General features: G+C 40.5%; 1 protein-coding gene across 6 annotated transcripts in view; it reads right to left on the bottom strand.

Annotated features, from left to right (window-relative positions):
- Positions 1 to 217: 217 nt before the first annotated feature.
- LOC105688148 (protein scalloped) overlaps positions 218 to 15590 on the bottom strand; it is a 97819-nt gene continuing 82446 nt past the window's right edge. For 5 of the 6 annotated variants that reach the window (XM_020853506.2, XM_012404233.3, XM_048656245.1 and 2 more), the window contains 6 exons: positions 8015 to 8145; positions 5743 to 5898; positions 4617 to 4832; positions 4294 to 4523; positions 3950 to 4184; positions 218 to 3864 (listed from right to left, as the gene is read on the bottom strand). In XM_020853506.2, coding sequence (XP_020709165.1) covers positions 3751 to 3864; positions 3950 to 4184; positions 4294 to 4523; positions 4617 to 4832; positions 5743 to 5898; positions 8015 to 8145 — 1082 coding nt within the window. In that variant the 3' untranslated portion in view covers positions 218 to 3750. The remainder of the gene's footprint in view (positions 3865 to 3949; positions 4185 to 4293; positions 4524 to 4616; positions 4833 to 5742; positions 5899 to 8014; positions 8146 to 15590) is intronic. The other variant, XM_048656246.1, reaches the window with a different exon arrangement.

The raw sequence follows: 15590 nt of genomic DNA, 5'->3' as shown, positions 1-15590 counted from the left end.
TCCAGAAATCATTAACGCTGGTGAATGGCGGCTGATATCTTAATTTGCATCTCCTTACCCTTGAACAGGGTAAAAAATTAAAATTTCGTGATGTTATAATGTTGATAAAGATACATTTTTTTTGAGAACCGAGCATTCCAAATTACGGAAATTATCGAACCAATTGGTGAAGCTATCAGTTCACTTTCGTCTGAAAGATGATAGGAGCGACCTATGGTTTTTTTTTTTATCAATTATTTATTTTTCCATACAAATTATAAACATGTTTTTCAAATACTGTACATATACTGAGTTCTATTATATTTTTAAACCTCTAATTTAATGATATATTTCATTTATTTTCATTTACTCGTTAAGTCAACTACTTTGATCCTCATTTCGTTTTTTTTTTTTATTTTTGTTTTTTTGTGTTTTTTATTCATGATAATATAATATACAATTAGGTATTCTTCATCTTATTTTTCAGATAATTTAAAAACTTTTCATCATGATCAAGCTCAATTCATTGATATGGCAGTTCCAGATATGGACATAAAACTTTGCTTCGGATAAAATGAAAGAATTTCAGCATACATCGTTGTGCTTTTAGTAGAAAAAAAAACAACCAAGTAAGAAAATAGAAGAAAAAATTAATATGTGCTTTGATACGCTGTATACCAAATTATATCACGATGACAATATGTAGTCGTTGAAATGTAAATTTTTGATGGTCTTTATGTAAATATATACAAAGTTATTTAACAAGTCTGAATGTGCTGTACCAATTGTTAACGGGTACAATGAGAATTGATTTTTCTTTATTCAAAATTACTCTGCCATTTGTGTCTTTGCTGGTTACTGATTTTTCGATATCATCAATATAGAATGAGAGAGTACTATTTTCTATCTTCACAGAAGACATAGATAAATATATATTTTCATAATCTTTCCTTATAAATGTAATTCGCTTATTTTAAAATCATTAATGTTAATAATATTAGTGCCGGTTTTTTTTTAATTTTTTTATCGATTTGAATTTTTTGCTTCCGCACAAAAAAACACACATAATTAAAATAAATTTATTTGAACATCACTCGTTAATATTGCGTGCTATGAAATAGAAGAAAAAAAAATCAAAAAAAGACTTTTTTCATATGTAAAATTGTTTTTAGCTTAGAAATAAAATCTAAAATATTATTAACCATATTTCACCTACTATCAAACAAAATCATTTCTTTTACAAATAATTATTATAAAAATAACAATAACTAAGAAGTACTGAAGCTGCCAATTTGCGAATAAAAATAAATGTAATAATTATAATAATAATATTGATAATTATTTTTGTTTTCAAATAAAAGTTTTCCTCATTCGATCAGCCATTTACCAACTTTTTTTCTCACCCAGAAAAAGATAAGCATATTTCTGACTAAAAGAGAGATCAAAATACATTGCCACTTGTTTCGTAATAATAATCAAAGTAACAATACAGTAATTAATAGTAACGTATCCTTAAAATATATCTGTTTTTCCAGCTATACTATAACGTGTTAATTTGCTGCTCGGTAGGCAAGTTTCGCTTGAAGACAGACAACAAATGAGAATATAGAGTAATTATGAAATTCCATGAATATGCTTTTTTTTTAGAAAATGAAATGATGGGTATGAGAGACCGTGAATGATCCGAAAATGTTGATTATTTGATTTTGAGAATGAGACATTACAATTCAAAATTACCAGGGTTTAATGCGAAAAATACTGGGTAGTTGGCAAACTGTTAGACAAAATACGGTAAGGATTGTTTGCAATCAAATTGATGTTTGGAAGCAATTTTTTATGGCAAATGCTCAGCAAAATTAAGTACAAGATTTGACTGTTGAACGTAAAGTATGTTCACATTAAGATGTTGAAAATGCAATTGAAATGGTGATGATTGTAAATGAAACCCTGGGCTTTGAAACCAGAAACCTGCCAAGTTACAAGTCTGTTGAAAAGGGGCCGTCGTGTGTACTAAGAAAACGTTGTTTTTTAAACGTAGTAAATGTAAAGTTAGAAATGAAAACAGTACGCTAAAGTAAGACAGTCATTCGTTTATAAGCTACAGTGAAGAAAAAGGGCTTAGAAATATAACGTAGGCTGATTATAAGAAGTACAAACACATCTCTCTATTCTACGTGTTGCTGCCAAAAAAGGGGGTGGGTTCGCACAAAAATTGAGTAGTTACTGTTAAAATGAAAAATCAACAGTCGATAATAATCTTCAATGCGTAAAAACAAATCGCCCCTCCCATTGGCCGAGAGACGATTAAAAATTGAAGACGCTCCAAAAAAGCCCTTAGCGTAAGTTGTAAAATGTTAAAAACAACTTATATAGAGTTTAATTAAAAATCTGCGAAAGTATTATTCTCTTCTTGCCACTGATAAAAAAATATTTAAAACCAGGAGATTAGAAATTTGTAATGGCATCCCTTTAGCTTTTCATTTCCATTCAAACTTAGAATCACCTCGATATCTTTATACACGATCATTTATAACAATGTAAATCATAATCATTGCGGTAATATTTGATCAACATATATTGTTAGTTGTAATAATATATGTGATCTGCGTGTGGATGTCTTGTCTGATCTCCTATTAGCTAGTTCAATAATAAAACTATAATACTAAGTAATGTTGGTACTGCGCCACTCCGATATCCAAGTTTTTTGTTCGCTCCAAATTCCAGTATGACATGTTTTCTTCACCAATATTTATTGTCATATATTATATATTTATTTTTGTTTCCTCTTGCATTCAGTAATTTATTCAACAAAATACCATTTTTTTTTTCAAACAAATTGCGTTCATCTTTTCAAGCTATCCATTTTTCATAAAAATGTTATTTAACAATCTTTCATTTCACTAATTTTTATGACCAGTTTACTAGGGATAATATTTATTGCACGTTACTATTAGCCTGTTACTCTTTGGACCTTTGATTTTAATCGGCTAATGAACATCATGTTGTATTATGCTTGTTGCCTCGTGCTATTCCAAACTTTCGAAGTCGAAATTTGTGTACATGATATATAAAATTTTTTTACAAAAATAAAGTTGAAACACCATAAGTTTACTGCAAATTGGATATTTGAATTAACCATGAGCTCGGGCTGGCTAGTACGCTACTATGTCTCTGGGTGCATGTGTGATTATTACGCAGAATATAAATTTCACGGATATTAAGCAAGTTAAATATAAACAACCACGTCGATTGGTACCAAACAACCGATCGAAAACATACTTTTTCAACGCAAGTCATTTCATACGTCCTAAAAATGTTTTTTTTTTTTATCGACGTAAAAGCATTGAAAATTTGTTCACATTAAAATTTGTCTATCACATGTCGTATAAGTTATTCAACCTGGTCGTTTCATTGAATTTAATCCAACACCTGAGGATCAACAAATAACACAGCGTAGGGCCAACAGAAAAGTACAATTATCGAACATGGCATGAAACTTATTTCCGATCATACCGCTTCAATGCTAGCGTAAAATTGTTCATGTTACCTGTTGTAGGCCGGTCTGCTTGAATTGATAGAAACAGTAGCACGCTGGAACTCCAAACCATAATGGTGTATTCATCTATTGGCTTTAATCCGACTATCAAAAGGGTTGCCCAAAACATCCTCTATGGTCTCCTTAAAATGAGTGTGTTATGCATATGTGTGGATGAGTAGTGAGTGTAGGCACTGATGGGGGTGGATGGCTGCGTGGCGAGCAGATTAAACAGACTAATCCTTAACCAGTCTGTATATGTGATGCTGCGCGCCATGCTCGGACGTTGATACTTCAAATACATACGCTGTACAAAGTAACGTCTCTTGTGTGTCTCTATTCGTTACAACCTGTAATTAAAATAAAAATTCAGCTCAATATATGTTTCAGTGTTATGTCATCAGGGCGAGAGGAAAATGAGGAGGGTGGTCTTACCTGAAGAATGGTGAAGTTTTCGAGCACACTGTTCATCATATATTTTTCAGGTAGGTGTTTTAGTTTATGGATGAAATTTATCATGTATTCGCACATAGGTGAACGGTGGATGCGGTAGACAAACCTTCCGTTTTCAAACCTGGCATATTCAGTCTCCACTTTTTCTACGACTTGTTTACCGAACGAGCAGACTTTTGTGGAACATGTTATCGTCATATTTTCGTTACTTTCATACCTGAAATACAAAAGATTGATTTGATGCAGATTCGATGAGATTTGGTCGTGGTTTCTTTTGAAAGCTCCGTAATCGGATGCGAGTTCATCTAATGAGTGAAATTACTCACTGGCTTGTGACACCATAAAAAGCTCCCGCTTCATCTTGAATATTGGTGTTGAGGTCTGCCCAGAATTTAACAAGGAAAAAGGCCGCCTGAGGTCCCTTGTCATACAATTCTTTGAGGCCTCCTTTTTTCTCTGGAAATTTGTCGTATATTTGTCTGACATCGACTGCTTCCAAGAGTGGATCGGCATAGGTGGCGGAACCTCCTATGTGGACGAATAAATGTTTGTGATACTGTAACAGAAAATAAATACATTTTCACAAATTGAGATGACGGAGGTCACATCTGATCTGGAATCACTGACTACAATCATCACAAAAACTCACGGTGTCTGGTTCTCTTTGCTGTTCCATAAAGGCCGAAAATTCTACCAGTCTAAGTTTATGCGTAGCTATGGCTCTACCCTCCCAGGGCGGTGGAGGTGGCGCCTGCACCATATCACCACTCGACACCGCCGTAGCTGGTTTTCCCGTATATGCTGGTTGTGGGAAGGGTTTGACATCCTGAGATGTACCTGGTTGCAAACCAGGTTGCCAGAATTGCTAGAAGAACGAAGATATTCAAGTTTCATTTCGCATTCTGCAGATCAAGTATCCTGCAATGTATTTAATTCCTCAACTCAAAGTTTGTGTCCAATGTAACTGCGATGAAATGAAAGAATATATCAATGAAATCAATTGATCATATATCACACGATATTTCTTTCACTGGTTTTGGACAGAGTTCGAAGTAATGAAAATTCATTAAGACCCAAGACGTACACAATTAAATGCTATATAGTGATTAGAAACAGTTGTATGTATGGAAAAGTTCGTAAGCCACATTGACGATATTTGATAGCAAACACATTTCAACAATACACAACAAGGGAGCCCCCAAAGGGCGCGTAGCTATGATTTGGTAAAGGAGTTAGTTTGGTTGTGAGGAAATTAGCCGATTATAATTTTTGAAAGATTCAAAAAAGATGCTAACTGAAAATGCTTAAACGATCAACAGCTCTTTGATGCAGCGTTCATTTTGTTAATAAGCCTCATATCCTTAGAGTATTACTTAAAATTTACATTCCATCAAAATACACGTTTCAATTGATTCAAAATCTGATATACCTATTATAAGTGAAATACGAATAAGACAAACACAAATGCGGTATAGTCAACGACATTAAATAAACGGAGAGCATGTTAGAGATTTTTTTTCTCTTGGTGAATTTGGTGACGCACAAAATAATCTCATGATTAAAAATCAAAAATGAAGAGTAAAAAAAATATTTTAAATGCAACGTCATTGATAATTTTCAAAATTGCAACGTCTCTATAAATTTGGTTTAGGATATAGTTGTTATCTCATTATTAGTACAGCACGTACAACATTATTTTAAATGTTATAAGCTTGTGATGATTCGCAATAAATTTCACGAGTTTGCGGGGTTTTCTTTTATGTCGTGGGACTTACCGCTCCGGGATAGGAGACGGGGGTGGAAGTGTGGAGGGCAAGGGGCCCCACAAGGGCGGGGGGCATCTTGTTGTGTATCGCTGTTCCAGCTGAGACTATCTGGGCACTGGACATGCTTGACATTGTCTGCAATGTCTTCTCCTTGGCAGCATAATCCTACCAAACCGTCAAACATGTTGCATGAACAGTCTCCATTCGATGAAAATAATTTTGAAATTATTCAACATGTACATCTAGTGTTGAAATCAAAGGAAACTCTAGTTGACTGATGTGCAATATCCAGAAAAACTGGTGGATTGGCTGCAAAATTTGCGAATAGAGTGAATGCTATTTCACAAAATGAAAAACATTCAGGAAAAAAAAAAAACAAGAACAAGACTAGGTAATACAGAAAAATTGCGAAACAGTAAATTGAAAAAATTTCACCAAGTTTCACGTCATATTGACTAATCGTAAGTGCTCGACCTTAAAACGATGAGAATACATATTTCATTTTAACGAGAAGAATCCTAAACGCTGAAGGCGTGAAAGTTTTCCTCACTCGACGAAGTCGAAGTTGTAGCATATAGGTGTATTGCTTAGGTACCTGGTAGTTTCGTGATTTGCGCGATATTGCCTAAACTAGCGGTAAGTTTGAGCCAAGAAGCTTCGGATTTGCAGGGCTAACGTGCGCGGGGTCGAGCGGCGAGTCATGAGGGTCGAGAGTTAGGGGATGAAACACGAGGTGAAGGAGGAACGTGGTAGGAGAGTCAGCTTATTGGATCAACCCATATAGTTTCAAGGAGTAGGAGAGTTCCGAATTGCGGCTCTATATTTCCGTACATTTCTTTTCCGACTATGTATAATATCATCTCCGCGCCGACCGATAGTTACAGGAGGATGAACTGAGGTGAAAATTGTTTGAATGTTGTCAGTTTTTTTGAATTTCGGAGCCTGTAGCATATTGCATGTTGTTTTTCTCAATATACTTTAAATACCCAAAATTTCATTAAAAAGTACAGTATCAGGTGTACCTATACCCAGTTATACGGTAGATACGCTACAAATTGCGCGATATTTGCAATCGAAACTGGAGGTATATGAATCCAACGCGATTAATCGAATCACTCTGCAGCAATTTCAGCAAATTGAACGCATACACTATATTCATTGAGTATTAATTACGCATGGAAGAGGGGCATTGATTCGTGCAAAGTGCTGCAAACAATGGCACCCATCAGAGCACAGATAGAGGTAAAAGAGGGTATGACAAATTGATTAAGTAGATAAAAAAAAACAACCAAAAAAAAAATAAATAAATAAAAAATCATCTTCATCAACGAAATAATCCCACACACGTCCATCTACATCGCGCTACACGAATAATTTATTTATTCTAACGAACAATGTAGCATAACAAAGATGATAAATTATCCGCGAAAATTAAGATCCACTTCATCGATCCGCAGAAACAATACATGTATATGAATTTATTAAGACTGTTTTATTTTTGATTGTACAGTACGCGTTGAGATAATGAAGTGCACGATTATGGAATTGACCGACACGTTGAGTGACATGAGTGAATCACTTGAAGTCAAGTGAACTTGAAGTTCTCGCACCGAGTAATTTGTCATGTACGAAATACTGATCGCGTGTGATTATCGGTCCTATATCTACGAAAAATATCAGATTAGATTTCGAACAAATACGTCGTTTGTTATACAGTACGAATATCATATCGTCGGGCGTCGGTGCCAGGTAATAATAAAACCACCTCATACATCTCAAAATAAGACTTAAATATATAATGCAGCATTCAACTGTTGTAGTTCGATTCGACTGGATGAATAAACCTTACGAGTCATCTCGGTGGAGTACATAACGATAAAATTACGATGCTATTCGAATGACGTTTAACACAAACCGCAGCGTTGTTCGTTTGAACCGTGAATAATATTCGCAGGATCCCTGAACCTGAGGCAGGTATACCGGTACTGTTGCTGTATGAAATATTCATATAATAAACTCTCCACTGCTCTCTCACTTATTCTCTTATCGCGCTATGCACAATAATGAATTCTATCTGCAAATTGCATCGTTGCTGAATATATGCGTGACCCCATGACGTACTTTTTTTTTCTACTCGCATTCGTAACGTCGAGCTTTTTTTGGTGAACGCAACGTACGCCCAGCCCAGATATCGCTATAAAGTCATGTTTACAACGTATCGGGTGTCATCGTCAAAAGAGAGGTAAATTATTTTTCAATGAATTATAACTTACTAACTTACCACTTTAAGCTTCGCCTGAATTTCCCGTAGTTTTCGCCTTGCGAGTACTTGGATGTGCGACGAGACTTGTTTCCTCGTTCTCGTCTTTCCAGTTCGGAGTTTTATGTACCGTGCGATCAACTCGTTGCGACCTGAAACAAAAAATCGAAAAATTCTAGCTTCGTTCAAGCCTTTCCGATCCATCCTCTGAATTCAGAAGGATAAAAAATAAACAAAAAGAAGCTGTTGAAAAAATGGGTCAGCCGTGAACTGTTGTTGTTTCCCATCGATATCATTCGACGTTTTATTGGATCAGTTGGTCTCGAAAATAGCCCGTACGGTTTCTTGTTCATGACCACTTGAACCTTTGCAGCAAAGGCCGCTCCGATTGACTGTAATTGAGCGGGCGCGTTATATCGGTGAGCGAAGCGACGAGTAAAAGCTCGCAGCAAAGTGCAAACGACTGTTCGAACGGAGAAACGAAGCCGGGACGAATCTATATTTACGCTTACGTTGCAACCCTCGCCTACTTCGGCTATAGAGCGAGAAAAAAAGTTGAAATGAAGCACACCGATAGCCTTTGCCGCGAGATTAAAATCTCTGGATGTAGCTGAGAGAAAGCACCGTGAAACGGGCGTTCGGGGTTGAACGGTGATTTTCGATTTTACTTTTTCTTTTACCGCCGCCTCATCATTTCCCATGGAATGAAAAATAAATACGGCATTACCCTCTACACCTATTCTCGGCCATAAACTAGCTCTAGTATATAAAGCTACGTGAGAGGCCATCGCAACGGACGCGAAACAGACGCGACCGCTTGGGAACATCAAATAAACAGATTTACACTCCGAACCGACGGATCGGCTTCATCCCGCTATTTTTATGTACTATATTATACAGTACAAATACCGAATAATGATTAAATTTTCAAAAAATCAGAAGGAATTGAATGTACTTTTTTTTTGCTGCAACTGGCTCAGTAATGCTTTTGAAAATTCAGCGCTATGCGGAGGCAACGATAATATTTCCATTTATTACCGCAATAATAGGAGAATAATCTAATCGTAAGGGTGAGATTATTATGTAGAAAATTAACGGAGCGAAAATCACTGTACATATCGCAAAGGGTGTTCGAATTATTTCGAGTTGAAATTAAATTTGAAAAATGTGCGAGAAAAGGCACAGCTTGTCGGCCATGCAGCAAACAGGCTCTGCATAGTTTTGATAAGCAATAAGTTGATCATGGCGTCTTGGGCATGCGGCGTGACCAGAGAAATTGACTCGGGAATGTCACCGAGTTACGCAACTGATAAGAGAATTTTTCAAGCGCTGCATAACCAGCAGGATAACGGCATAATAACGGTAATTCTTGTTCGCAGTTCTGACAACTTTGAATTATGGAAGGAAGTAGATAAACGTTGGAAGAAAGCGAAATCGATTTTAATTTCAATCGAATGAAAAAATAATCGCAACTTTTTGGAACGAACGACGAATGCTGCTGTTTTTTTTTTTTCCCCCTATTCAATTTTATTTTTAATTTGGGTGAAATTTTCAAGATTGAAACGTATATAGGTGATAAAAGTTTCACCGAGAGAGGGGAATTCAAACTCAGCAGAAATTGAATTTTAATTAATTTCGTGACTTAAGGGTGCGCGAAGATCCAACGAACGAGGTGGAAAGTGTCTAACCAAGGAAAACGCCGCTTTCAAAGGAAGGTAGACGTGCCTTCCCCGCTTTCTATACCTCTATAAAAAGAGTTGCTGCTTCTCGAACATCGCGAGTCTCGCGGAATATTGAATTTCACGGCAGATGCACAAAACCCAAATATACAGCATTTAACAGATAACGAGGTCAATCTCGTTGAGGGGCGCCTCTATATTCCAGATATTACAAGAACACAGGCAATGCAGATTTGCAAAACTATAAGCACAGATGAAAAAAGGGCTCCGAATGTCTATTTTCGAACCGAAGACTCAACAAATTATCGGCAGTAGCCTCCATTTTTTATAATGCAAACCTCGATATAAATAATTTTCACAGGCAAGATTCTATCCTCAGGAATCGTTTGGTGGAAGTGCTTTTAGAAAATTTGGAAGGCGCGAGTAACGGTGACGAAACATGTGAAATTCCGGAGTCACGACTGTACGCGGTACAGAGGAGGATTCTCTTTTCGAAGAAGGTGATGGACGGTATTTTTTCCGTGATTCAAGCCCCGAGTCGAAGTCGTCGGGGACTTTCGGCGTCTTGGAGGGGTGGGCCGGGATGACTCCCTGTACAAGAAGGGGGCGGAGAAGGTTTTTGAGGATGGTAGTCTGGAAAGGGAGAAATGGGAGGGCGGAGGTATAGCGGGGTGGAAATCGGGAGGAAAATATTCGAAATTCCAGGCGAACCGCGTGATGACTCAATTTCGCAAAGACCGTTAAATGGCTCCGCCATGAACCTTCTTCCCGCGGAGTTCGCCCCGAGCATTCCGCACCCCTCAAAAACGGTCGCGAGCAGCTACCGGACGTTCTTGCGGAGCACCCCGTTACGTGGTAGTCTCGTCGTGGATCAGGAAACAGGAAGTGACGTAGGAAAGGCAATGGAATTCTCGGAATTTACCGACGAATTCTTACCGCCGAGGTTAGACCCCGGCTTCTTCTACTTCTGCTATTCTGCCAGTGCTGCCGCACACCTTCTCTACTCCTCTTATACTTCATACGTAGGTATATTTGTGTATAAATATATATATATGGAATCCTACGCCAGTTTCCTCGAGTGGACTTTTAACAGAAGTGCTCCATAAAAGTCCGAGGGTTTTAATAAAATTCGTTCATATTCCGTCAGGCTTGCGACGGAATGATTTTCTATGTATACTAATTGCAAGTTCCTTTGGATTTACACGCAATCGTTACGGTGTGGTCAAAATGAACGTGTAATTTTGACGGTCGTGCAAATTATCGGATCACTCGAATTTTCCTGATAAATTTGCCACTTGCGGGGATCGTCTGGAGTATCGCGAAGCGTCGTCGACCTTGGCTGGATCTTGAGGAGGCTTGAGGCGACCTTTGATATTAAATTCTGAGTGAATTGGTCGAGTAGCTTGAAAATGGCTGAACGTATATCGAGAGTATTTGCCTAATCTTGTCTACTACAGTTTATACACCTATTATTTTCTCATCGTTACGTGGCTAGGGTGAGTCCATATATTCCGAGAGCATTGTTTCTCTACCCAATAGCCACTATTACCGCTAGTCACCGCAACTGCGGAACACGACGTTAATGAATGGTTTGCAAACAGGACCTCCTCGGTATCGTAAGGTCCTCAAGAGTCCTTCAAGCTATGGAGCGCTCTCAGGATAGTTTGTCCGATTAGTCAAATTGTCGAACATCAAAAGCCAAGATACCGAATCTCGTTAGGAATTCACGTGGCTGTATAGTTGCATAAATATATAGGTAGGATGTACGCGTCTACTGTATAACGCTATCCACGTTCCATGCCAGGAATTACCGTCTACGGCTATAAAAATACAATATGAAATCAATAATTGAGACCCGCGTGCACAAGCTCGACTTGATCCTCCCGAGAATCCTTCGTAACTCAGACTGACCAATCGAAATTTACATCCGCTATACCGAAACGAAGTTGAGTAACGTCACCGAAACACCTAAAGTCAATCGGCGAACGTTATCCACATTCTACACTCTGTGATAATCCTTGCAAGCAACGCGGTGGTATATGAGTCTGGAAAAGGAAGACACAGGGAGACGGCAACGTGTACATCCTTTTAAATATATGTACGTATAGAATCCAACGCGAAGATCGCACCCTGACACGGTGACCCGACAACGAAGACCCTCCTATGGTTGTGTCCCGGTCGTTCCGTGTGCCTTATCATTCCGCCCCCCCTCCCCCTCCCTCGTCCTCCTCCTCTCGCGCAGCGCCATTCCATCCATCTTCCGTTCTTTCCATTTTCTTCGCCCGTCTTCCCACCCTTTGGCCTTACCCCCCGATCCCCGTATTCCCGGTTCGTTCCGCGCCTCGCCGCCTCGCCTTTTTCTCCCCCTGACCCTTCATCCTCCCTTACCATCCCCCCCCCCCCTCGCCCCCCTCGCGCACTCTCCGCTCTCTCTGTTCACTAATTGCAGATTCTTCGCATAGTTTCGCCACCCTTCAGGGGGTTGTAACCACCTTCTCCGCCCTCTCTTCCCTCGGCAGTCCTACCGTCGTTCCAGCGCCATCCTTCGCGGGTTTGCTTCTCCTCCTACCGCACCTAGCGCTTCTATCCGCTCCTTTTCTCTTTGCCACTGAGCCAGGCGCCCGAGTTCTCTCCACCCCGTTTTCACCCCGCGCTACGTCCTCCTCTATCGCCTCTTCTTCTCTCGCCCTCCTCGTCTCGCTTCAGCTCATCGGACCGCTTCTACTCCCTCTCGCTCTCGCTCTGATCCTCCTCCATTTCGCTCCTCGGCTATCTTCTCTCTTTCCTACCCACTTCTCCCGTTTCTTCCTCTCTTATGCCCCGCGCAACGGTTACGTTGAACCAAGCCACACCGCTAACTCACTACCTCCCCCGTCTCCTTCTTCCACCGCGTACCGGAAAGCGGATACGTTGAGTGCTTGAACTTCAACTTATGAAAAATATATTACATATGTAAACGTTTCCAGGTTATCGTGGACTCGATTCATCGCGTACGTGGACTCGATTCACCCCCGACCGATGCTAAAATTATGCAAATCACTTTACACGTATATACATTGCACTTTATACGTATACATAATAATCGTAATTAATACCGCAAACAACATTTTCTCAGGGTTCGTATCCTGCGGGGCAACTGACGCATGGAAATCCGACAGAAATTGTAGCTCGCGTACACGCGGAACACATGGAAGTGGAAACATTCCGTGATAAAATGATAAGAGTCGAGACTAATTAAATATAAGTTCTGATGAACTTCGCGATACATACACCCGCCTCTTTCGACGTCTGATGAAAAAAAGACAAGAGAGAGAAAAGAGAGGAGAGGAGAGTTGAAAAAAAAGAATCAGATAAAAAATATACACGGCGCACGGGGGGCTCCGAGATGGCAACGCGGTTCTCTCGAAGCTGGTCGTGTATCGAGCTCGTGTATATATTAATACGGGTGCGTACTTTTTTTCACCTCGACTTCCGTTAAGAGTAAATCTCGGGGAAGATGTCTAGCGTAGCGTGGCGGTCCTCATCCCTTGTCGTCACCCCCCGTCTGCTTTTCCACCCCCCTTTTTCCTTCTTTTACTTTTCCGTCGCGAACCAAGTGGGTATTTTAATTAGCGCCAACCGCCCGCGTTCTTTCATATTTGTTATTTATTCGCAGTCTAGTCTGTAGTATAGTAATAGTTAGCGGAGCAGTTACGCCACCGGGTGGTGCGGACGCGCCTTGTGTCTGTCGCGAAGATGAATAATTAATTCGCGAAGTTACGATTACTCGCGACTCCGGTTGCCATAGTCCTACGTGGGGGGTAGGTACTCGTGTGTACGTCTACACGCTACACGTAACGTCGTATATAGCGATACGCCTACCCTCGAGGAGGTACCTTATTTCCATCAAATGCCGTTCCAAACTCGTTAGAAACAAGAGACGCGGAGCTTCCGAACAAAGGAACACTTGTACGTTCCCGCTCGTTCTCAGCTGTTTTTACTAAATACCTACTCTTAGTACCGCGTCTTCCTGCGTTGTAATAATGTTATAATCACCGCTCCGCACGACGATAGGATTATTTTATACGTGTAACGTGGCCCGAGTATAGGGTATACCCCATCCATGTACCTGAAATATGGGAGACGATTCAATTTCTTGTACACGCGGTAACGCGACACCGTACAACGGTGTCGCGCAGTCGATTCGTTGCGTAGGTGGTTGGTTACCTGGAGAGGGTGAAAAGCCCCGTAGTCAAATGACGAGGCACCTCGCGGTTAAAGTTTCGTTGTCTGACGCTCGATCGGATATGAGGATAAGCTAACGACGTCAACATCCGAAGAATTAGCGGGGCGCGAGACGACGACGACGAGACGTCGAAAAAAACGAAGCTTTCGCCGCCGAAGCGGAACGTGGTGTAAGTTTGAGGGGGTGAAACGAAAGCGCGTTACGGTGGAGAGAAAGATTGCGTAAAGTGAATGGAAAGTTCAACGACCCATTACTAGACCCATCGTTGAGTGCGGCACCCCGCGGGACTGGAGGTTCGGCAGAGTGTATACGGTCGAGGAGGAAGTGAAATAAATTTGCTGACCCCTCGCGTGGCGCGTGTATAATACATACGAAATTGTCGCGGGGGGCGGGAGGGGGTTGGGGGTAGTCGGATATATACCACCACCGAGGAGAGCGGACATATTCTCGGTGTCTATATATAACCACGCCTCGGTCGTGTCCTGGTCAACTTGGTCACACCGTCCAGGACCATTACGCTCCCGTTTAATTAAACTCGGCGAGATGTCAAAGGACTCGCTCGTGCCGAGAAGACGGACAATGCGAAGCAGATTATTACATCGGCCGAGGCGCAGCGACGGCGACAGCGACCCGTCCTGGATATCCGACCGGAGGAGGGAAAAGGGAGAGAGCGAACCTGCGGGAGAAGGGAGAAGGGGAGCAAAGAGCAAGAAGCAAGGAGAGCAAGGAGCCGGGGGTCCTTTCATTGTCGACCCGGGGAATATGGAGAGAATCCCGGGATTCTAGCGATGGATCCGAACAAACGCCGTCCTCCTACAGCCGGTCTGGAATTAGTATGTATATACACACAACCCGACTGTCATATACTCCGCGAACAACGCAACATTATATCACGCTGGAATCGATATATCGGAACAACGAAGTGGTGCTGCACGACGCATTTTGGATTTAGTCGCATATACGAGTTTCCCCACACGTTCGATTCGTTTGGATTAACGTTCGATCGATATTGTAATCAGGGATGTTAACGACGTATAGGGATAGGTTCGTGGGGCAGAAAGATTCGAGGGAATCATTATGTAATATTTATGGTTGATTCGAAACCGCGAAAGCTCACGATTGGAATGTCCGGTTGATGCAATCCGTATTCGCCAATATTCGGTATTGATAATATCGATTGTTGGTTTTGGACGCGTAGAAATATATACAATTCCAACGGCGCATTTCCGGCGGGGATTGGTTTGTTGATTTAGCAGTGAATTCGGGCTAGGATTGATTTAATTTATACACACCATAGCTGCCGGCTAGATAGGCAACTAATTTTAATGCTACCAACCCATAGGACAAATGCAAACCAAAGCGCCGATGATTCCCTCACGTGAAAATGCATACACCCTGCAGCGTGTGACTAAATTCGGTTTACGGATCAACGAATTTGCTATTCCAAACACTTTATTAAAGCTGGTTCACCCCACTCGTTTACCAGTTCGAAATCAAGACTATATACTATACGTGTACGTGTACACGTAACACAACTGGAACATGTTCGATGCATCGAATTATTCCATCTGTTCTAAATGAGATTTACATTTATACAACAAGTTCGGAAACGCCTTCTCATGGTTTTGACATACATTCACGCATCGTTCGGTATTTTTATTACCACCGATACTCGATACTCATACCTCTCCAT

The sequence above is a fragment of the Athalia rosae genome, chromosome 5, assembly GCF_917208135.1.
Source record: "Athalia rosae chromosome 5, iyAthRosa1.1, whole genome shotgun sequence".
Taxonomy (NCBI): Eukaryota; Metazoa; Arthropoda; class Insecta; order Hymenoptera; family Athaliidae; genus Athalia; species Athalia rosae.
This window is presented reverse-complemented; position numbering and strand designations above follow the sequence as displayed.